The 23,824-nt window shown below is 41.8% G+C and overlaps 1 protein-coding gene across 6 annotated transcripts; it reads left to right on the top strand.

Annotated features, from left to right (window-relative positions):
• The first annotated feature begins 1,363 nt into the window (after window positions 1-1,363).
• LOC110526757 (ceroid-lipofuscinosis neuronal protein 6) lies at window positions 1,364-23,359 on the top strand. 6 transcript variants are annotated; one of them, XM_090223057.1, is made up of 10 exons: window positions 8,590-9,107; window positions 9,445-11,625; window positions 14,766-14,847; window positions 16,129-16,246; window positions 19,476-19,574; window positions 20,115-20,303; window positions 20,553-20,608; window positions 21,170-21,292; window positions 22,172-22,457; window positions 23,005-23,359. In XM_090223057.1, exons 3-9 carry the CDS (start codon window positions 14,789-14,791, stop codon window positions 22,440-22,442), a joined length of 915 nt encoding a protein of 304 aa, XP_090079183.1. In that variant the 5' UTR covers window positions 8,590-9,107; window positions 9,445-11,625; window positions 14,766-14,788; the 3' UTR covers window positions 22,443-22,457; window positions 23,005-23,359. The 6 variants fall into 6 exon arrangements, 4 of the variants coding, with proteins under 4 accessions (XP_090079181.1, XP_090079182.1, XP_090079183.1 ...); XM_090223055.1 differs by lacking the exons at window positions 8,590-9,107; window positions 9,445-11,625 and adding an exon at window positions 1,364-1,680; XM_090223056.1 differs by lacking the exons at window positions 8,590-9,107; window positions 9,445-11,625 and adding an exon at window positions 1,364-1,680 and having other exon boundaries at window positions 22,943-23,359.
• The last annotated feature ends 465 nt before the right edge of the window (window positions 23,360-23,824 follow it).

Here is a 23,824-nt window from a genome sequence, read left to right as displayed (position 1 = left end):
AGGGGTATCATCGGATGGGGCCACAGTGTCTCCTGACACCTCCTGTCTCAGCCTCCAGTATTTATGCTGCAGTAGTTTATGTGTCGGGGGGCTAGGGTCAGTTTGTTATATCTGGAGTACTTCTCTTGTCTTATCCGGTGTCCTGTGTGAATTTAAGTATGCTCTCTCTAATTCTCTCTTTCTTTCTCTCTCTCAGAGGACCTGCGCCCCAGGACCATGCCTCAGGACTACCTGGCATGATGACTCGTAGCTGTCCCCAGTCCACCTGGCCGTGCTGCTGCTCCAGTTTCAACTGTTCTGCCTGCGGCTATGGAATCCTGACCTGTTCACCGGACATGCTACCTGTCCCAGACCTGCTCTTTTCAACTCTCTAGAGACAGCAGGAGTGGTAGAGATACTCTTAATGATCGGCTATGAAAAGCAAATTGACATTTACTCCTGAGGTGCTGACTTGCTGCACCCTCGACAACTACTGTGATTATTATTATTTGACCATGCTGGTCATTTATGAACATTTGAACATCTTGGCCATGTTCTGTTATAATCTCCACCTGGCACAGCCAGAAGAGGACCGGCCACCCCACATAGCCTGGTTCCTCTCTAGGTTTCTTCCGAGGTTTTGGCCTTTCTAGGGAGTTTTTCCTAGCCACCGTGCTTCTAAACCTGCATTGCTTGCTGTTTGGGGTTTTAGGCTGAGTTTCTGTACAGCACTTTGAGATATCAGCTGATGTACGAAGGGCTATATAAATAACATTTGATGTGAAGATCCGATCGCATTCTGTCTCCTATTAAAACTTTTTTAACCTTTGATGCAAGAGAGAAAGAGACAAGAAAGTAGTCAAGACGACTAGCTTGATTAAGTCTCCTCCATGCATATCTGACTAGGTCTGGGTTTTTTTAGTCTCCAAATATCCACTATTTCTAATGTGTCCATAATATTTGTAATTTCCTTAAAACCTGTTAGGGATGATGCGAATTTTCGCAGCTTTTTGTTAAAAATCGTGCAACATTTCAAAGTCCTGCTACTCATGCCAGGAATATAGTATATGCATATGATAAGTATGTGTGTATAGAAAACATTCTGAAGTCTCTAAAACTGGTTAAATCGGGTCTGTGGCTATAACAGAACGTGTTTAGGAGTAAAAATCCCAGGTAAAACAGTTTACCAAAAACACAAAAAAAATATTAGTCCGCCATTCAATGTATTGTCTAAGGCGACAGAAAATAAATGAGGTTTCCCTGTAAACGCCTACAGCTTCCACACGATGTCGCCAGTACTGGCATTTCATGTCCGCTTTATCCTTGGTTAGATCACAAATAGGCCCTTCCTGTCTTGAGGCGCACCACAGGATGTTGTGAAATTGAAAACATGGACGAAGATTTCCAGACTTGCTGCTATCGAATACAGATCGCCCCGTGATCAATTTTATAGATTATTAACGTTTATTAATACCTAAAGTTGGTTTAGAAAAGTAGTTTGAAGTGATTTGTAAAAGTTTATAGGCAACTTTTGTAATTTTAAAAAGTGACGTTGCGTCTTGTAAAGGGGCATTTTCCAGGATCAGACTGGCCTTCAGCAAATGACATTTTGGGTATACAATAACGGATTTAATCGGGGAAAAGACCCAATTGTGATGTTTATGGGACATATAGGAGTGCCAACAAAGAAGCTCGTCAAAGGTAATGAATGTTTTATATTTTATTTCTGCGTTTTGGGTAGCGCCGGCTACCGCAAAATCTGTTGTTTAGGTGACGGTCTGCTATTCTGGGGGGTGCATGCTATCAGATAATAGCTTCTCATGCTTTCGCCGAAAAGCATTTTACAAATCTGACTTGGTGGCTAGATTCACAACGAGTGTAGCTTTAATTCAGTACCTTGCATGTGTGTTTTAATGAAAGTTTGAGTTTTATCAAAAACTATAGGTGGCGCTCTAAATTTCCGCTGCTCTAATCCCGCCACAGGAACACTCCTCCATAAGCACGGTGATGATAGTTTGTAGAGTGATTACCTTTACGGTCCATTGAGGTACTAAATACTGTGTTATAGTCTCCTACCATAATGATTAGATCATTTGTTGCCTGTAAATTCAAAAAATTGGTATAAATGTTTTTGAAGAAGTGTGGATCATCCTGATTTGGACCATCTAGATTAATGAGCCAAATCTCTTTTTCGTCCACTTTCATATTCAAAGGATCCACCTTCCTTGCGATTCATTTCTGACTATTTGCACATTCAAATCGACATTTTTGTTCATTAATATCATCACACCCTTTGGGTTCCTTTGTCCATGACATAAAATGATTTCACCATGTAGAGTGAGTTTCCTGTAAACAGTAGATGTTATATTCCTTTTCTTTGAGCCATGTAAAGACTGATCTTTTTATATAATCTGCTAAACCAATTATAACTGGCTATACTTATTTCTCCCCTTACCATAACTAGACACTATTCTCAGTCTAAATTGGCCATAATTAGTGCTTGTAAAGTTACTGCCATCAGAGGTATTATGAAGGTCAAAACTAGAGCTTTCAAATGTCTGATATTTAGAATTCAAGAAATAGGTTCTAGCAATATTTGTTTTATTCCCTTTCCTGTTTGCCTGTGAACCAATGCCACAGATGTTAGAAAATTGAGACAAGATATTATGTGTGTAACAAATCTGAGTAGGTTGATGTGTATGATATTGGATGTGATATAATGAGAGTGTGTACGATGTCTGTATAAGAGTAAGACTATAATGTGTGTTGTCCAAATAAATAATAACCAATTTGCATGGTTGAGTGTCTATGTGTGTAACATGTAGTGCGTATAGCCTTAATATTCATGATGATAATTGTAATCCATATCGTATCCCCATCATAGTTGCATCATAATTACCTTTAACATAACGGAAAAACACATCCCAGCATTTCCATAGGAATTGACGTTTTACATGGTCATGAAAGAGACCTTGCATTACTCTAGAGACGGCTTCACTACAGTACAAATGTATTCCATACAATACTGTATGGTATTATTAACCAATGCCCCTATTCTGATATCTTCCCCTTGCTTGTTGTAAACACATATACACTTGTAGACAAATACATATAAAAGATAGACAAACAATAAACACATTAAATTATAAAACTGTTCTCGACAATAGGGAGAGAAGAGAAAAGAAAGAGAGAGTGAGAGAGCAAGATCAGGTGTGTGTGTGTGTATGTACAGTCGTGGCCAAAAGTTTGAGAATGACACAATATTAATTTTCACAAAGTCTGCTGCCTCAGTATGTATGATGGCAATTTTCATATACTCCAGAATGTTATGAAGAGTGATCAGATGAATTGCAATTAATTGCAAAGTTCCTCTTTGCCATGCAAATGAACCGAATCCCCCAAAAACATTTCCACTGCATTTCAGCCCTGACACAAAAGGACCAGCTGACATCATGTCAGTGATTCTCTCATTAACACAGGTGTGAGTGTTGACGACGACAAGGCTGGAGATCACTCTGTCATGCTGATTGAGTTCGAATAACAGACTGGAAGCTTCAAAAGGAGGGTGGTACTTAGAATCATTGTTCTTCCTCTGTCAACCATGGTTACCTGCAAGGAAACACGTGCCGTCATCATTGCTTTGCACAAAAAGGCCCTCACAGGCAAGGATATTGCTGCCAGTAAGATTGCACCTAATCAACCATTTATCGGATCATCAAGAACTTCAAGGAGAGCGGTTCAAATGTTGTGAAGAAGGCTTCAGGGCGCCCAAGAAAGTCCAACAAGCGCAAGGACCGTCTCCTAAAGTTGATTCAGCTGCGGGATCGGTGCACCACCAGTACAGAGCTTGCTCAGGAATGGCAGAAGGCAGGTGTGAGTGCATCTGCACCCACAGTGAGGCACATACTTTTGGAGGATGGCCTGGTGTCAAGAAGGGCAGCAAAGAAGCCACTTCTCTCCAGGAAAAACATCAGGGACAGACTGATATTCTGCAAAAGGTACAGGGATTAGACTGCTGAGGACTTGGGTAAAGTCATTTTTTCTGATTAATCCCCTTTCAGATTGTTTGGGGCATCCGGAAAAAAGCTTGTCCGGAGAAGACAAGGTGAGAGCTACCCTCAGTCCTGTGTCATGCCAACAGTAAAGCATCCTGAGACCATTCATGTGTGGGGTTTCTACACCTGCATTGCTTGCTGTTAGAGGTTTTAGGCTGGGTTTGAGATATCAGCTGATGTAAGAAGGGCTCTATAAATTGATTTGATTTGGGGTTGCTTCTCAGCCAAGGGAGTGGACTCACTCACAATTTTGCCTAAGAACACAGCCATGAATAAAGAATGGTACCAACACATCCTCCAAGAGCAACTTCTCCCAACCATCCAGGAACAGTTTGGTGACGAACAATGCCTTTTCCAGCATGATAGAGCACCTTGCCATAAGGCAAAAGGGATAACTAAGTGGTGCGGAGAACAAAACATCAATATTTTGGGTCCATGGCCAGGATGGACAAAAAAAGGAACACAAACTTAGCCGTCATGGAATCCTTAGCAACAAAACTTTAGTTCAGATTAAAATCGATGTAATGAAGATGTTTTAAGGTAAACAACAAACCGAGTGTAGACAGTACAATGTGCTCTGATGGCGTATGACGAAAAAGGCTGTCAGGCTGTTGAGTATTAATCTTCACATGTATATTTGGTTAATTGATCTCTGGCTCTTACTCACTGTCTTAATCCTCGTCACTTCTGTTTCAGACATCCCAAGTGCATGTTCTTTAATGTGAAATATTACAACTGTTAGGCGAACTACCCATGCCAGATATGGAAAGACATACTGTACTTCTGCACACAAGTACAGTATGGAGCAATGACTACCCTACCCACTGGGCATAGAAGTCAATTCAACGTCTATTCCAAAGTTGATTCAACCAGTGTGTTCCCAGCGGGTATATTGAGATTGCAGTGCAGGTAGTAAATTAATAAGGTCAACTGATTTAAATAATAGAAGAACTCTAAAACATTGGATTTGGCTATATGCATTTCCCTTTTCAATTATGTGGGTGCTAGTTAGCTAACAACAAACAAAAAACACATGTGGATAGGGGCGGCATGTAGCCTAGTGGTTAGAGCATTGGACTAGTAACCTAGATCGAATCCCCAAGCTGACAAAGTACAAATCTGTTGTTCTGCCCCTGAACAAGGCAGTTAACACACTGTTCCTAGGCTGCCATTGTAAATAAGAATTTGTTCTTAACTGACTTGCCTAGTTACATTTTAAAAATTACTATCAAGTGTGGTTTTAGTTGAATATGGTAGTAAGGAGAGTGGTGCCAGGAAAATAACCTCTCCCTCTATGTCAACAAAACTTAACAGGGAGGAGATGAGAGACCTGGCAGTGTGGCGCCAGGAAAATAACCTCTCCCTCTACGCCAACAAAACTTAACAGGAAGGAGATGAGAGACCTGGCAGAGTGGCGCCAGGAAAATAACCTCTCCCTCTACGTCAACAAAACGAAAGGACTAACGGAGACAGCAGAGAGAGAACCCCCTCATCCACAAACACCTTATGGAACAGCTGGGGACTGTGAAGAAATTCCAACATTGGCACATACGCACTATAAATACACATGAATTTAGTACTGTAGATATGTGGTAGTGGTGAAGTAGGGACCTGAGGGCACACAGTGTGTTGTGAAATCTGTGAATGTATTGTAATGTTTTAAAAATGTATAAACTGCCTTAATTTTGCTGGACCCCAGGAAGAGTAGCTGCTGCTTTGGTAGGAACTTAAGGGATCCATAATAAATGCATATACAAATGCATCGATGGGGCCACAGTGGAGAAGGTAAAAAGCTTAAAGTTCCTCGACGTGCACATCACTGACGAACTGACATGGTCCCTACACACAGACAGTGTGGTGAAGAAAGCGCAAAATGCTCCCCTTCGATGGCCACTGACATGCTGAAAAAGTGTGCTCTTCACGATGAATCCCGGTTTCAACTGTACCTTGCAGATGGCAGTCTGTGGGCTAGCGGTTTGCTGATGTGAACTTTGTGAACAGAGTGCCCCATGGTGGAGGTGGGGTTACGGTATGGACAGGCATAAGCTACAGACAACGAAAACAATTGCATTTTATCGATGCCAATTTGAATATACAGATACTGTGATGAGATCCTGAGGTCCATTGTCGTGCCATTCATCCGCCACCATCACCTCTGATTTCACCATGATAATGCACAGCAAGGATCTGTACACAATTCCTGGAAGCTGAAAATGTCCCAATTCTTCCATGGCCTCACCAGACATGTCACCCATTGAGCATATTTCGGATGCTCTGGATCGATGTGTATGACAGCGTGTTCCAGTTCCCGCCAATTTCCAGCAACTTCGCACGGCCATTGAAGAGGATTGGGACAACATTCCCCAGGCCACAACCAACAGCCTGATCACCTCTATGAGAAGTTGATGTGTCACGCTGCATGAGGCAAATGATGGTCACACCAGATACTGACTGGTTTTCTGGTCCACACCACTAACTTTAAGGTATCTGTGACCAACAGATGCATATCTGTATTCCCAGTCATGTGAAATCTGTAGATTAGGGCCTAATGAATTCATTTAAATTGACTGATTTCCTTATATTAACTGTAACTCAGAGCTGCACTGTCGGAGCTAGGGAAATACAAGCATTTCACTGCACCAGCAATAGTTTCTGCAAATCTGTGTATACAACTAATACACTTTGATTTGACTGTGTGATGATTGTACGAAAGGTGAGGAGAGAAAGTGAGGGAATTTAATTGAAGCCGTGGAGGTGGTCATGTGATTTGTGATGGGAATATAAAACCACAGTGTCCTGTGTAATATTTAAACAAGATGAGTTCCTGCTAGATACTGGCTTTATATGGGAAGGGAGAAAAGGAGTGTGTGTCATAGTTTACAACTTCTGTCTCTTCACGTGGGCGGGCCACTGAGTGAGCAGCCCTAACTTATGAAAACCCACATTTCAGAAGCTAAAATTACATTTCATCCCACAAATAATTTCATATTCAAACATTTAAATTGAACAATTGAATGTGAATCTGATAACTCTGATGTATAGACTTTCCACTGTAGAGTTTATGTCATCTTATCATTGATGAGAATGTCTCAAATGACAACTGAACTGACCTCATATTCATTAAGTACCACCGCATATGTTCAATTGTTCGGATTATCAGAATATAGTTAATTTCCCCCTCACATACTGAGGTTCCCAGAATCTCTATGTTAACCAAGTTTTTTTTATTTAACCTCAGTAGGTTAGAGAAGGGAAAAGGGGGGAAGAGGTATTTATGACTGTCATAAACCTATCCCCCAGGCTTTACTCAAAGCCAGTGGCATGTCATTAGTAAAGATTGAAAAAAGTAAGGGGCCTAAACAGCTATCCTGGGGAATTCCCCATTCTACCTACCATCCTGATTCTACCTGGATTACCACTGTATCATCCAAGGTATTGTGTCTGCCAATGCCCCTGGGATAATGTACATTTGACGCAGCATTGTGACAACTCATTGTCACAATGGTAGGGATTAGTTGAGCTGGTCTTGGGTCATTGAGAAGTCATTGTCTTAACGCAGCCTTGAAATGCGTAGACAGAGTCCAGGAGCCAAGATGATTAGGATGAACTCATTCCTGTAGAGTATCTTCTGTTTCCAGAAGGTGTCAAAGTTATCTATAAAACTGATTCCAACAGAGCTACAGTAATCTTTTCGCCAGATGTGTAATGCCAGTAGCCTGCTGAATCTTTCACACCCAGGGCAAACGATGGTACCGGACCAGAAATGACAGGATGCTTTTGAAGTCTTTCAATGCTAGAATCAGTTTCTTAAAATGAATCTTCAGAAATTCAGAGCCAGTCCTCCTGATGTCGTTTGACCCCACATTGACTATTACAGCGTCAGCTCCCGGCATCTGTCATAGAATGGTCAGAAGCAGCCTTGTAATGTCATGTACACGAGCTCCTGGATAGCACAGGGGTTTTGTTTGCTCTGGGAACTGAGATGTTTCTCACCATAGAGTTGCCGATGATGACAGCTGGTGACACAGCCGGGGAGGTCCGGCCGTTCTTTCTCCTCGAGTGGAGGTCGGGGTAGGATGGGGAGGGCAGGTGAGATGGGAGGGGATGTAGTTTCCTGTCACGACAACTGCCGAAGTTGGTCCCTCTCCTTGTTCGGGCGGCATTCGGCGGTTGAAGTCGCCAACCTTCTAACCATCGCTGATCTTCTTTTCATTTTCCTTTGGTTTTGTCTTGTCTTGTATCACACCTGGTTTCAAACCCATTCATTACATGTTGGGTATTTAACCCTCTGTTCCCCCTCATTGTCCTTGTCGGTGATTGTTTTGTTTGTAAGCGTTGTGGAAGATATGTTCTGGTGTGCGACGGGTTTTGTACCCACATGTTTTATTTGTATATTTTGGTTGTCTGAGTTTTTGAGCTCTTATTAAACTGCTCTGTTTATACCAAGTTCGATCTCCTGCGCCTGACTTCCCTGCCACCAGCACGCACCACTCTTTAATTATTTATTATTCTTACTTCTGAATTTTTGGGGGTATTTTCTTAAAACTGCATTGTTGGTTAATTAAGGGCTTGTAAGTAAGCATTTCGCTGTAAGGTAATATTTATTTGGCGCGTGTGACAAATAACATTTGATTTGATTTGAAATGAGCTGAAGCTAGTATTGTCTGAGATGTTGATTATTGTGCCTAAGGTACAATGAGTCTTAACAGGCTCTGCTCTCTCGGTTGTCAATGGTATAATCGCTGTGTGCCCGTTCACTGGAATGCAGGTGTGCATTGAAGTATACTTGAACTCTGCTTCTGAACAATTCTTAAATCCTGTACATACAATTCTATTCTGGTTCAACAGCCATGTGTATGACTGTGACAAGAGCCTATAGAAGCCTTTCACGTGACTCGAGGCTAATACATTCTACGGTGTTTTGACAGCTCTTCCTCTGTGTGGGTGAGGGCTGCACTGACAACAACACCAACCCCCTCCACCACACCCACATCGCCCTGGCCTTCTTGACCACATTACTCTTCGCCACACACCTACCAGAGCGCCTGGCCCCCGGCAGCTTCGACTACATAGGTCAAAGTGCATGGCCTATCTGGAAAGGCTGCTTGTTTGATTCATTTCAGAATGATTTGTCACTGTATTGTGCAAGACTTGTGGTGATACAGTGGATACTGACCAACACTGGCTTGACATTAGTGGTATGACATATGTAGCATTAAAACAACATAGTATTCTTTATATCACTGCCTCTGGGTCTCACTGTGCCTTCCTGTTTCCCCCTTCATTCTGTGGAGACCAGTTCCTCTGTTGCTGGCCAGTTACAGTTCTCCTCGTTGAGTTCTGCTTCTTACCTCTCCTGTACCAATACTACTGTAGGTATTTAACCACAGTCCTTTTGCACCCTCTGCAGGTCACAGCCACCAACTGTTCCAGGTGTTCGGCATAATCGGCACTCATTTCCAGATGGAGGCCATTGAGCAGGACATGGTGACGCGACGCCCGTGGCTCCTCATGTACTCTCTGCCCATCACCTTCACCAACACACTGGGGGCGGCACTGCTGAGTGTAACCCTCAGCCTTGGCATTATCTTCCTCTTTAGTCTGCCTCTGTTCTGGTCAGCCACCCGGGGAGAACACACTGAGAAGAAGACACAGTCACATCCAATAGCCAAGAGCTGCCAGTACCACTAGCACTAGCCATTAGCCACATGCTAATGATAATGTATACGGGATGTAGGAACTGGATGGTTCAGTTGGTGGAGCATGGTGCCTGTAATGCCGGGATTGTGGATTCGATTCATGGGCCACCCACACGTAAAATGTATACAAGCATGAATGTAAGTCTCTTTGGATAAGAGCGTCTGCTAAATGGCATATATTTGTATTCTATTACTATGATTAAACTGGACACTGTGGTGGGGGTGGGCTTGGGAGAAGAGGTGAACAACTGAAGTGAACCACTATTGCTTCTTGGTGTTGGATAGAGGTGAAGTCCTGACAAGATACAATTCTGAAGGAACAATGAACTGTTCTTCACATTGTCAGCACGGATGAATAAACTGGTAGCTGAACAAGAGTTCCATATATACTGCAATGAGGGACAGACAGAGTTAGTGGTACCTCTGGTAGTATTACATTGACTATAGGACTAGTACACAGTACTAAACACATAGTCCTTGCTTTTGTTCGATGATTTACCAACGCTACTGAGGAGCAGGAAGAGACTGAAGCAGTTGGAAGTCACAAACTGTATATGAAGAATCAATCCACTGAGTAGCAGGAAGAGACTGAAGCAGTTGGAAGTCAAGCTGTATATTAAGAATCAATCCACTGAGGAGCAGGAAGAGACTGGAGCAGTTGGAAGTCACAAACTGTATATGAAGAATCAATCCACTGAGGAGCAGGAAGAGACTGGAGCAGTTGGAAGTCAAACTGTATATGAAGAATCAATCCACTGAGGAGCAGGAAGAGACTGGAGCAGTTGGAAGTCAAGCTGTATATGAAGAATCAATCCACTGAGGAGCAGGAAGAGACTGGAGCAGTTGGAAGTCAAGCTGTATATGAAAAATCAATCCACTGAATGTTACATGAAGAGGAATTCTCGATATCGCTTCAATTTTGTTTTCTTCCTTTTTAAACATTATTTGTACACAAAATATAATGATCACTTTATCATTTCAATACACAACAAATTGATATGTACTACAAACACACAGTATATCACCTCACCAATATTATATCCACAGTCTAAGGCATTGTTTCCCAAACTAGGGGTGGGTTGCTTTAAAGATGGGGTTGTGAGAGACTTTGTCGCTTTTATAACAATACTGGTAAACGGCACTGCGCAAGTTGAAAAAATGTCCAGAAAGATTGACATTGTGTCTGCAGCTGAGCTAATCCTGGATTTGAAAGATTTAACATCTGAGGAGCTACAGATTACTGACTCGTGCAGTCCCACTCTCTCAGGCCCTAGAGCCTGAAAAGGGGATTTGAGGTTTCAAATGACTGAAGGAGAGGGAATATAGATACAGTTGAAGTGGGAAGTTTACATTCACCTTAGCCAGATACATTTAAAAACTCAGTTTTTCACAATTCCTGACATTTAATCCTAGTAAAATAATTCCCTGTCTTCGGTCACTTAGGATCACCATTTTATTTTAAAAATGTGAAATGTCAGAATAATAGTAGAGAATGATTTATTTCCGGTTTTATTTATTTCATCACATTCCCAGTGGGTCAGAAGTCTACATACACTCAATTAGTATTTGGTAGCATTGTTTAACTTGGGTAAAATGTTTTGGTTAGCCTTCCACAAGCTTCCCACAATAAATTGGGCAAATTTTGGCCCATTCCTCCTGACAGAGCTGGTGTAACTGAGTCAGGTTTATAGGCCTCAATGCTCGCACACGCTTTTTCAGTTCTGCCCACAAATTTTCTATAGGATTAAGGTCAGGGCTTTGTGATGGCCACTCCAATACCTTGACTTTGTTGTCCTTAAGCCATTTTGCCACAACTTTGGAAGTCTGCTTGGGGTCATTGTCCATTTGGAAGTGTCACGGCCATTGAAAGAAGAGGACCAAAGTGCAGCGTGGTGAGCGTACATTTTCCTTTCATTTAAAATGTCACCAACAAAACAATGCAACAACTGTGCCACTTACAGGGCTAAGTGCCACTAACAAAGATAACTACCCCCACTGAAAGGAGGGGAAAGGGCTACCTAAGTATGATTCCCAATCAGAGACAACGATAGACAGCTGTCCCTGATTGAGAATCATACCCGGCCAAAACACAGTAATAAGGAAACATAGAAAACAAAACATAGAATGCCCACCCAAATCACACCCTGACCAAACCGAAATAGAGACATAAAAAGGCTCTCTCAAGTCAGGGGGTGACAGGAAGACTCATTTGCGACCAAGCTTTAACTTGTCTTGAGATGTTGCTTCAATATTTCCACATAATTTTCCATCTTCAGGATGCCATCTATTTTGTGAAGTGCACCAGTCTCTCCTGCAGCAAAGCACCCCCACAACATGATGCTGCCACTCCCATGCTTCACGGTTGGGATGGTGCTCTTCGGCTTGCAAGCCTCCCCCTTTTTCCTCCAAACATAACAATGGTCATTATGGCCAAACAGTTCTATTTTTGTTTCATCAGATCAGAGGACATTTTTCCAAAAAGTACGATCTTTGTTCCCATGTGCAGTTGCAATCCGTAGCCTGTCTTTTTTATGGTGGTTTCGAAGCAGTGGCTTCTTCCTTGCTGAGCGGTAGGACTCGTCGATATAGGACTTGTTTTACTGTGGACATAGATACTTTTGTACCTGTTTCCTCCAGCATCTTCACAAGGTCCTTTGCTGTTGCTCTGGGATTGATTTGCCATTTTCGCACCAAAGTACGTTCATCTCTAGGAGACAGAATGCGTCTCCTTCCTGAGCGGTATGACGGCTGCAAATCAAATCAAACTTTATTTGTCACATACACATGGTTGGCAGATGTTAATGCGAGTGTAGCGAAATGCTTGTGCTTCTAGTTCCGACCATGCAGTAATATCTAACAAGTAATCTAACCTAACAATTTCACAACTACTACCTTATACACACAAGTGTAAAGGAATGAATAAGAATATGTACATAAAAATATATGAATGATGGCCGAACGGCATAGGCAAGATGCAGTAGATGGTATAGAGTACAGTATATACATATAAGATGAGTAATGTAGGGTATGTAAACATTATATAAAGTGGCATTGTTTAAAGTGGCTAGAGATACATTTATTACATCAATTTTTCCATTATTAAAGTGGCTGGAGTTGAAAGTGGCTGGAGCTGTTTAACAGTCAGATGGCCTTGAGATAGAAGCTGTTTTTCAGTCTCTCTGTCCCCGCTTTGATGCACCTGTACTGACCTCGCCTTCTGGATGATAGCGGGGTGAACAGGCAGTGGCTCGGGTGGTTGTTGTCCTTGATGATCTTTTTGGCTTTCCTGTGACATCGGGTGCTGTAGGTGTCCTGGAGGGCAGGTAGTTTGCCCCCGGTGATCCGTTGTGCAGACCTCAGTACCCTCTAGAGAGCCTTACGGTTATGGGCAGAGCAGTTGCCATACCAGGCGGTGATGCAGCCCGACAGGATGCTCTCGATGTGCATCTGTAAAAGTTTGTATGTGTTTCTGATGACAAGCTGAATTTCTTCAGCCTCCTGAGGTTGAAGAGGCGCTGCTGTGCCTTCTTCACCACGCTGTCTCTGTGGGTGGACCATTTCAGTTAGTCCGTGATGTGTATGCATGGTTCCATGGTGTTTATACTTACGTACTATTGTTTGTACAGATGAACGTGGTACCTTCAGATATAAATCAACTCATTTTGGATAATGACTGAGATAGTTAACGGATCCTGCGGAGCGTTCTAAAATGTATTTCAGAACTGGGTCGTAAAATGACAGCAGTTCAATTATACTGAGAAAATTCTCACTGTTGGCCTGCCCCAGCTTTTCACGGTGCCATCTGAACGCCAAATGACATGATGCAAGTGTGAGAGTTACATTAACAATGCGCTCCAACAACTGTCACCAGAAATGTTAAAAGGCAGTCTGTCCCACTTCCATCTGTTTCCTCAGCCTCCCCGCCCGGCCCGGGGATAGCATGTCCGGCATGGCTTGTGCTCAGTATCCTCCTCTGTCAAAGTTGCTTCTTCTGGCACTATGGAACAGCTTGGCCTTGGCTCACTTGACCCGCTGAAAGCTGCTGCTGGCGATGACAAACCTACATCCTCTTCTGGTCCCACTACATTGCTTCTGCTAGCAATGGCTGAACTTGAACTGCATTGAAAAAGGAATCTAATTTAACTAATTTTGATATCTCCTTCGCGTTCTCATTTTTGGCCTTCCTCTTTTGGGCTCCACTTTTTTGTTGATGCATTGCTGATTTTTTAATCCGTAATTTTCTATTCTCGACTTTCTCTCTTTATTTTTGATAGCTAGCTCAACTATTGCTTAAAAACAATGACAGAAACAACAACGCTTTGGAGAGTATTTGCACAATGAATCCCAGAATGCATTTCATTATCTTAACATGGTATTGAAACTATTGAATAGTATGATTTATTTAGCTAATTAATTGTATTTATTGTCATCAATACACTAAAATATTATGCTTTTGTAGTGGCAAAAAAACATTTTGTTGGTGCAACCATCAGTGGGATCATTTATCATATAGCGTAGATTAAAGAAAGGTATTCTTGTGAAATTGTAAACGTGATGGACCCGTGTCAACAATTAATGCTTTGGCATGGTGGGGCAGTATTCAAATTACATAGGGGGCCCACAGCTCCGCAGATCGGGGCCCATCACCGGGCCCAGAGGAGGTTGAATAAGACTCTAAATGGGATAGGAAAGCATCCAACAGGAGAGTGTGAATATTGCCAGGAAATAGAGACAGTGGGGCATGTACTGAACAGTGTGGGTAGTATCGTCAAGGAAAGAGAGAGACTGAGATCCAGTTTGAGGGAGAAGGGGATACAGGAAATGAGTTTAAAGAGGATATTGATACAGTCCCAAATATTTTGTTATCTTATTTTTAAAGGAAAACGGGACATGGCAGGTAGGATTTACAATAGTATCTGTCTTTGGCCCACACTCCAGTACAGTAGGTGGCGGTAATGCACCATAAGGTTGGATGCCAACCGCCAAAAAACCACACCAAAGAAGAAAAATAAGTGGCGAATTTTCGTTGCAGGACTGGAGGACATCAGGAAGAGAATGCAAGCTGCGGTACGGAAACGTCAAAGCAATGCACCTCGGTCGTCAACAAACCCCAGGTTTGAACAGTTTACTTGTGATTAACGTGTTTATATCATCGGCAAGTATTTAATGTTCCCATCTAGCGGGCCAGTGGTTGGAAGGCACCGTGCATGTCGAATAGTCGCCCTGATAAGCCGAAGTGTCTCAGGCATTTGTCTATCAACGAAACGTAAACAATAAAGACTAGGCTACTGTTAGCGGACTGAACTCCACCCCATGGTTTAGGAAGTTTGTGAACTTTACCAACAGTGGAGCCGAGACCAGGCTTGGTGGAATCTAGCTCCGACTACATCGATTCGCCCATGGTCAATACTTTAAAATGTCAATTATGAAACGCCCCACTTGCACTTATGTTTGTCCTCTGTAGTTGCATACATTTCTTTGCTTACTGAAATCTATCACGTTACTGTTTCAATAATAGTTAATTCAAATACAACCACCGCCTGTTTGTTCATTGCTGTTGCTGTAAGACAGGGTTCTCCAACTGGCGACTTGGCCCACGAGTGGTTTTATTTGTCCCAAACGCTTCGGGTGCTTTTAAACATTTGTACAAGGTGAGCGTTTCATAATTTAAATTCATGTTAGTATTGACCTAAGGCGAATTGATCTAGTCAGAGCTAGATTCCACAAAGCCTGGTCTCGGGTCCACTCTGTTGAGGTTTATCAGAAACTTCCTGCACCGTGGAGTTTAGTCCGCTAGGCTACTGTCAGACAGTGTCAGTAGAAAATATACTGTAAAGGCATATCAGTCTGCCACTCAAAACTGCCCCTTATATTCTAAACTAGGTTAGTTATTGTCTGTGCTTGCTGGCTGAAGTTCTTCTTGCCTTGTAATGTGCTCATGGTCAGTGTCATGTGACCAAGGACAGGGAAGTTGTCAGCCTGTAATGCTTTCAAATGATGGCGGCTGTGAAGGTTGTCAAGCACAGCTATACAATACAGTGTATATTGGCTTTTATATTGCCCATTATTTGCAGAGAGTTAGGAACACATGGGGCCTGTACAAGGAATGCATTGGACTGTGTATAGACTTTGGCAAACAGCCCACTGAATAACATGCATCTTACCTCGGAGGTAGATCAAGGCCAACAACACAATAATAGTGATGAATAATACAGTAGGCTACATGAACAGAAAGATAATGACAATGTTATTCATGTGTATTTATATAGGTGTAGGCCTACCACAGCACTGTTGTGTTCCTACATATTGGCTAATGTCTTCTTCATACATTGTCATTCTGTATAATGTTGTTTTGGAGTTGGAATTCATACTTCCTAATGTGTCTTTCTCTAAAGCCAACCAGAGTCCAAGCCAAAAGGGTCATCAATGAAGAGGCCACAGTTCCACTTTGACCTGTGGTTCTATCTCACAGTACAAAACTGGATACTGGACTTTGGAAGGCCCATTGTAATGGTATGGACAACCTGCTGAGAGATTCCATACCAGGACAGCTTGAAAAAATGTTGGGTATCTCAGGTTGTTCTGGCATTTGGGCTCCCGAGTGGCGCAGCGGTCTAAGGCGCTGCATCTCAGTGCTAGAGGTGTCATTAGAGACCTTGGTTTGATTCCAGGCTGTATCACAATCGGCCGTGATTGGGAGTCCCATAGGGCGGCGCACAATTGGCCCAGCGTCGTCCGGGTTAGGGGAGGGTTTGGCCGGGGTAGGTCGTCATTGTAAATAAGATTTTGTTCTTAACTGACTTGCTTAGTTAAATAAAGGTTAAATAAAAAGTGTACAATTCTTACATAGAAACTTCATTGGGGTGAAGGATATTTGACATACTTTTTTACATTTGTATCACAAACCATTTTTGAGAAAATCATGATGAAGGTGGCCATTTTAGGCTACCTCATATCCCAAAGAGGAATAGGCCTACCACACGGGGTGGAGTACGTGACTCCATAACTATGCAATACATCTTGAAGGAAATGATTGATGACACAAATCCATTATGGGTGACTTCAGTCAACCGTATAAGCTTCATGTGGAGGGGTATTTAAACAGGGACGGCTGTTGCACATTTTCCAGTCCCCCGCCTGTTCAATGTGTTGTAAGGGTAAGTGCAGGTTAACTTTGTCATTTTCAACTATTGTAATAAACAAGCTATTTAATACAACATGAAAGGCCTTTTTAGACCTATACATGCCTGCTGTAATGTACTTTGGTTGAAATGATCCAACCATTATGTAGAAAGTATGTTGAATATAATAATAAACTACATTGATCAATCTGACTGTAATATTATGTGAATAAATCCAACAGGCCCTGTACGTCTCTGGATAAACCCAGTGGAGGTAGCGAGCCTTGAATTACCTCTGAATAGAATTAACATGTCTCTAACTTGCACCGCTATAAAATTATTAAGAGATTTGTTACAAATAGCTTATCCTGGCGACCAATGTTCTAGCATTCATTTTTTGAGGCAAGCAGATCAGAGATGTCAAGGTGATATCCAATAATGTGTAGTGTAAAAAACAACTATCGATAGACATAAATTATAAGCTTATAGTCAATTAATCTGTAGAACGAGGAATCAATTTACTAATTTCAACTAATATATTTTTTAGTCACAAAATAATGAACGGAAGAATGAAAACAAGTGTTACATGATACCTTACAGAATACTCCGAGTAAAATGACTGTCACCAATAGGCTTAACGTAGTGACACGTGTCTTCAGTTCAGAATCATCTCTGAAAGAAAAAGCAGTACGTGACACAGTATAAGAGAATTCACAGTCAAATTCAAGCAGAAACTCACCCCCAACCTGAATGAACATTTCTTTACACTTTGCAATCAAAAACAAAAGACAGGAAAACACAACCGGATGCTAATCTAATCAACTGCATTTAAATGATAGGAGGACACCCCTGTGTCGCTTTGAACTATCCGCAATCCGACCAACAAAATATACATTTCCCGGAGAAAACCGCAGAGAAGGTGTGTTTGACCTCTGTGATAGCCCACAGATGGCCAGCCATCCAAACAATGTCATAAATCATGATTGAGTCTTCAAGCTGGGCCTCAGCGCCAGCAAGTCGCTAGTCTCGAGGAGATCACCATCTCTCATTCTTCCACTACAGTAAGACCCTATGATCCGTGAGCCGTGCAGTCATACTCCTTAGTGTGTGGAGTAGGGAATTACCAGGGACCTCACGATACGTTATCATCACCATGCTTAGGTGCCGATACGATATGTATTACGATTCTCACGATTCTGCTATTTGAAACACTATGTCTACTGTGGAGAGATAAGAGAGAACATGGGAAAATGAGGTTTTATCAGTCATGGAAATAAGTGCTGAAAACATGTTGGCTCACTATTTAAAACGATGGAGAACAAGCTATAGGATGAGTTTTGGTGAATTAGATTTTTGCATTTTTTTTAATCTATACTTGTAATCAAAGTATTGATATATCGCCCACAATAATATTGCAATATGTAACTATATATATATTTTTTATAGCCCTTATCACTAATACGGAGTATGTTTAAGTTCTGAAATTCAATTTGTCACATTAATTTATTCAACATAAAACTCATAAGGACCCTTTTTCATTTTCCTCATTGAAAGACATTGGTTGGAATAATATACTCTATAAGTACATCACATTTCCAGAGTTGGTTGTCTGCTAATTTTGAAGTTATGATGCATTTTATTACCACCACCAACACAGTGAATGGGAAAATGGATTCAAATGCTAACTCCCTCTGCTGGTGATTTGCTGAATGTGCAATCCTAAATGTGGGCTATGATTTATTGAAGACCTATGTTTTTTATAAATGGGTCATATCTTCTAAAGTACCAGAGAGCCACTCTAGAAATTTGACCTGTTTTAAGAGTATATTGTTCCAAACAATGTCTAAAAATATGCTACATCAAAAAAAGTACATTGAGATATTAGTGTTTTATGTTGAATAAATTAATGTTCAAGACATATTCCATATTTTAAGGCACACTATAAGGCAGGCCTGGGCAACTCCAGTCCTCCAGGGCCTGATTGGTGTCACTCTTTTCTCCATCCCTAACAAACACAGCTGATTAATCAAATCTCATTCTAAACTGAAGATCATGATTAGTTGATTATTGGAGTCAGGTGTGTTAGCTGGGTCTGGGGCAAAACTGTGCCACCAATCAGGCCCTCAAGGACTGGAGGGCCCATTTGTAATGGTATGGACAACCTGCTGAGAGATTCCATACCAGGATAGCTTGAAAAAAATGTGGGTATCTCAGGTTGTTCTGGCAATTGGTCTGCCGAGTGGCGCAGCGGTCTAAGGCACTGCATCTCAGTGCTAGAGGTGTCAATGGCACTGAGATGTCTGTATCACGTACTGTTCATGGATCATAGATTCTTACAGGAGGCACTTTCAACATGACTTTCAAAGAAAAAAAACACAGTGATGCAAATGTAAAAAGCATGTCTATATCATACTTCCTTCCAATTAAGTGTCTATGTGAGAATTGCCATAACAATCTGTGATACCCAAAATATTTCAGGGCTGTCCTGGCGTGGGAACCACCCTGCTACAATAATATATTTGAGTAAAAAACAAAGTGAAACAAACAAATAGCCTAGTTATAGCAGCATTGAAGTCTATGCTATGAATGCAGCCCTGTGTTGTATCCATGATTTAATACAGCTCATTCTCCCTCTGGAGTGGTTCCCCCTGAACAAGCCCAGTGCTGGAGACTACTTTCACATGGCCTACAATGTCATCACGCCATTCCTACTGCTCAAGGTGGGTGACTGTCTGGAACCACCAAACACAAACTGCAAGGCTGGTTGATACCGTTTGTTCACAGTCACAGTTGCCCTATAAGCTACAGTGATAATGAAATGTGTCCAAAATAATCGCTTTTCAATATGGAATGAATTAATCCGATTCATTTGTGATGCTCACATGCTATACTAAGTGACTGTGTGTGTTTACATGCCTGTTAAAGTGTGTGTGTGTGTGTTTACATGTCTGTTAATGTGTGTGTGTGTTTACATGTCTGTTAATGTGTGTGTTTACATGCCTGCTACTATGTGTGTTTCCATGCCTGCTACTGTGTGTTTCCATGCCTGTTAATGTGTGTGTGTGTGTTTACATGTCTGTTAATGTGTGTGTGTGTGTGTGTGTGTGTTTACATGCCTGTTAGTGTGTGTGTGTTTACATGCCTGTTAGTGTGTGTGTGTTTACATGCCTGTTAATGTGTGTGTGTTTACATGCCTGTTAATGTGTGTGTGTGTTTACATGACTGTTAATGTGTGTGTGCTCTCGTTCCTCTCTGAGCAGCTGATTGAGAGGAGTTCCAGGGCCTTACCTCGCTCCGCCGTGTACCTGAGCATCATCACCTTAGTGATGGGCGCCAGCATCCACCTGGTGGGCGACTCCATCAACCATCGTCTGCTGCTGAGTGGCTACCAGCTCCACCTGTCTGTCAGAGAGAACCCCATCATCAAAGACCTCAAACCTGCTACACTGGTAGGCTACACCTTTTTATTAGAGAATATATACTTTGTTAGTCCATACGGGATGGAAACGTCTTCTGCTTTTCACCCAACTCCTTCTGATACAATATGACCAAATGACGGAAGGTTATAGTTCTGGGTTAACCAGGATGAATGAACGCATGGTGCCTGATAGAGCTCAAATGTATGCTGTTTCATATCAACCAACAACTAAAATGCTGTTGATATTGTTTGAACATGTTTCTTATTTGATTTATTTTAGATTGATTCGTTTGAGCTTCTTTATTTTTATGATGAACAACTGGGACATTTGATGTGGTATGTGGTCATCACTTTTAATGGGATATTCTCTTCTGCTTACTGTCATAACATGCTATTGGTTGATAATACAACTCAGATTAAACACTTTTTTTTAAAGTGGTTGAACAAGGACTGTTTTTCAAATTGAGTTGATTTATATATTGGTCTGTATATCTAAAAATCAGATGTTATTGTTCGGGTACACATACGTTGCAGATGTTATTGCGGGTTTAGCGAAAAGCTTATGTTCAGTGCAGTAATACGGAACAATACAAAACAAATGCAAGTCCAAAAAATGTCAATAAAGGTATTAAGAAATATCAGAACAAGCAATATCAGAGTCCGGAATATAAATATGTATGTATATAATGGTATGGATAGACAATGACATTACGGACAGTATGTGGCTAGAAAAGGTGTGTACAGCAGCAGTTATATAGGATGAGTCTTGACTAGAATACACTATATACAGCATGTAAACGTTTTTAAACTGATCAGTGTTCAGTATTTGCAATGAGTTTGTAATAAGTTGACATGAACTAGTTTTCAACTGAGTTCTCTCCTTCTCTCTTCCTCCAGGTATATTCCTTTCTTCATCATCCTCTTCCTCTACTTCACTGGCTGCTTTACTCACGTCAAAGAGGAGAAGACGATGCCCCTGTCTGGTTGGCTGCTACTCGGACCCAGTGCCCTCTACTATTGGTCAGTCCCCTCATTACTTCCTTCTATTATGATGATGCTCGTTTGTGTCTGGTTGGCTGCTACTCGGACCCAGTGCCCTCTACTATTGGTCAGTCCCCTCATTACTTCCTTCTATTATGATGATGCTAGTTTGTGTCTGGTTGGCTGCTACTCGGACCCAGTGCCCTCTACTATTGGTCAGTTCCCTCATTACTTCCTTCTATTATGATGATGCTCGTTTGTGTCTGGTTGGCTGCTACTCGTACCCAGTGCCCTCTACTATTGGTCAGTTCCCTCATTACTTCCTTCTATTATGATGATGCTAGTTTGTGTCTGGTTGGCTGCTACTCGGACCCAGTGCCCTCTACTATTGGTCAGTCCCCTCATTACTTCCTTCTTTTGACTTGAGAAATGTTTTCTGAGCAAAGATTTGTAAAACTTTTTAAAAACGTTTTATTTTTATTAGACATATAAGACTGTCAAAACATCAGCAATTCAACACCAAGTGATTTTAATTTGGGAAATCTGTAGCAAGATATGTGTGATCGTATACAAATGTAAGCACGTTTTGAAATATCTGTTTGGGCTTCTTGCAATCAATTTGCAGTCTACAAATTATTTGTAATTATGTTCCGGTCCTCTGACCATCTGATCAAGAAAGAAATTGGCCTGCGGCTGAATCTAGTTGATGATCACTGTCATAGAGGTTTGCTGAATTCTAATTGATAAATGTACTCCATTATGGGATTAATGTACTCGGATTTATGTCGTACTGAAAGTACCTGAAGTAGGGGACATTTCACTGTGTGAAGCATGGCTCAACTCTAAGTATTTCCTTCTAGAAAGTGAAAGTATCTTGACTGCAGTTCTCACTTCTGCCCCTCTCTCACACCCTCTCAGGTACTTGGTCACAGAGGGTCAGATCTTCCAACTCTTCCTCCTCACCTTCCTAGCTATGGTAGCCACGGTGATCCACCAGCGGCATAAGGGCTCTGTCCCAGACGCCAATGGCCTCTTTCTGTTCGCCAGCTTCTCTGTCACCATGTTCCTGGTGGCCGTGTGGGTGGCCTGGCTGTGGAGCGACCCGGTGCTGCGTAAGAAATACCCCGGTCACCTGTACGTCCCCGAGCCCTGGTCCTACTACACATTACACGTTAAGGACAGCCACTGATAGGAGTGACAACAGGTGAGTGTCCAGTATGATACTAGTTTGTGTTAGCCTGGGTGTCAGTATGATAATACTAGTTTGTGTTAGCCTGGGTGTCAGTATGATGATGCTAGTTTGTGTTAGCCTGGGTGCCAGTATGATGATGCTAGTTTGTGTTAGCCTGGGTGTCAGTATGATGATGCTAGTTTGTGTTAGCTTGGGTGCCAGTATGATGATGCTAGTTTGTGTTAGCCTGGGTGCCAGTATGATAATGCTAGTTTGTGTTAGCCTGGATGCCAGTATGATAATGCTAGTTTGTGTTAGCCTGAATGCTAGTTTGTGTTAGCCTGGGAGCTAGTATGATAATGCTAGTTTGTGTTAGCCTGGGTGCCAGTATGATGATGCTAGTTTGTGTTAGCCTGGGAGCCAGTATGATGATGCTAGTTTGGAGTTAACAATTAGTTACCCAGGTTAGGTTTGCATGGAGTAAGGAAAGTTATTATGAGCCGTCCTCCCATCACCAGCCTCCTGTGGAATGGACTAATACTGACTGAATGGATTCCATCAATATCTTGCATTTCTGTAGAATTGACTGGTCTGAAACGTTCCTGCTACAGATAAATGGTCAATCCGCTCCCGAATGACATCATCAGCAAGCGCCACATGGTGTGTGAATCGAGCACAGTGTTGTGCTGCATTCTGGGACAGGCCCCTCTTTTCTACAGTTGCACCCCACCACTCCCCCAACCCCAACCCCATCCACATAACAATGACCATCATACAGTATGCAATGTTACAGTATTCATTTAAAATGAGACAAAAAAAATGAACTCAAAGAAAGGTCAGTGTTGGATGTACTTGAACATCATTGTATTGCTTCAAGTAAGTTGTTTCAACATTTCAATATCAGATATTTTTAGTAATAAACGTTTTTTACTCCACTTTGTGTATATTGTGTTTATGAACTTTGAAGACATGCTTAATTGTACTTGCATATACTGTATAACAGACATCATCATCAAGGTTACTCCGTAATGAAGTAGGTCATATGTCTCCTATAGCAGATTTACATTTGACATTTTTGTCATTTAGCCGATGCTCTGACCCAGAGCGACTTACAGTAGTGAGAGCATACATTTTACCTTTTTATCTTACTGGTCCCCCGTGGGAATCGAACCCACAAACCTGGCACTGCAAGCACCATGCTCTAAGCACCATGATCTACCAACTGAGTGGAATACAGAGTACACGCCAGATGTAGTGGGGTATACACATACCAAATTATTATATGGAGTATTAGTACATGGCTGGATTGATAGACAGTGTCCTCTAGTGGTAATGTTATATATTGCAGCTACCTCAGGAAATGTATATATTATTCAGTGTCATCACTATCCTGTCATCTG

Source organism: Oncorhynchus mykiss, chromosome 26, assembly GCF_057628025.1.
Source record: "Oncorhynchus mykiss isolate SJ-2025 chromosome 26, ASM5762802v1, whole genome shotgun sequence".
Classification (NCBI taxonomy): Eukaryota; Metazoa; Chordata; class Actinopteri; order Salmoniformes; family Salmonidae; genus Oncorhynchus; species Oncorhynchus mykiss.
Note: the sequence above shows the minus strand (reverse complement) of the source record. Positions and strands in the feature narration are given on the sequence as shown.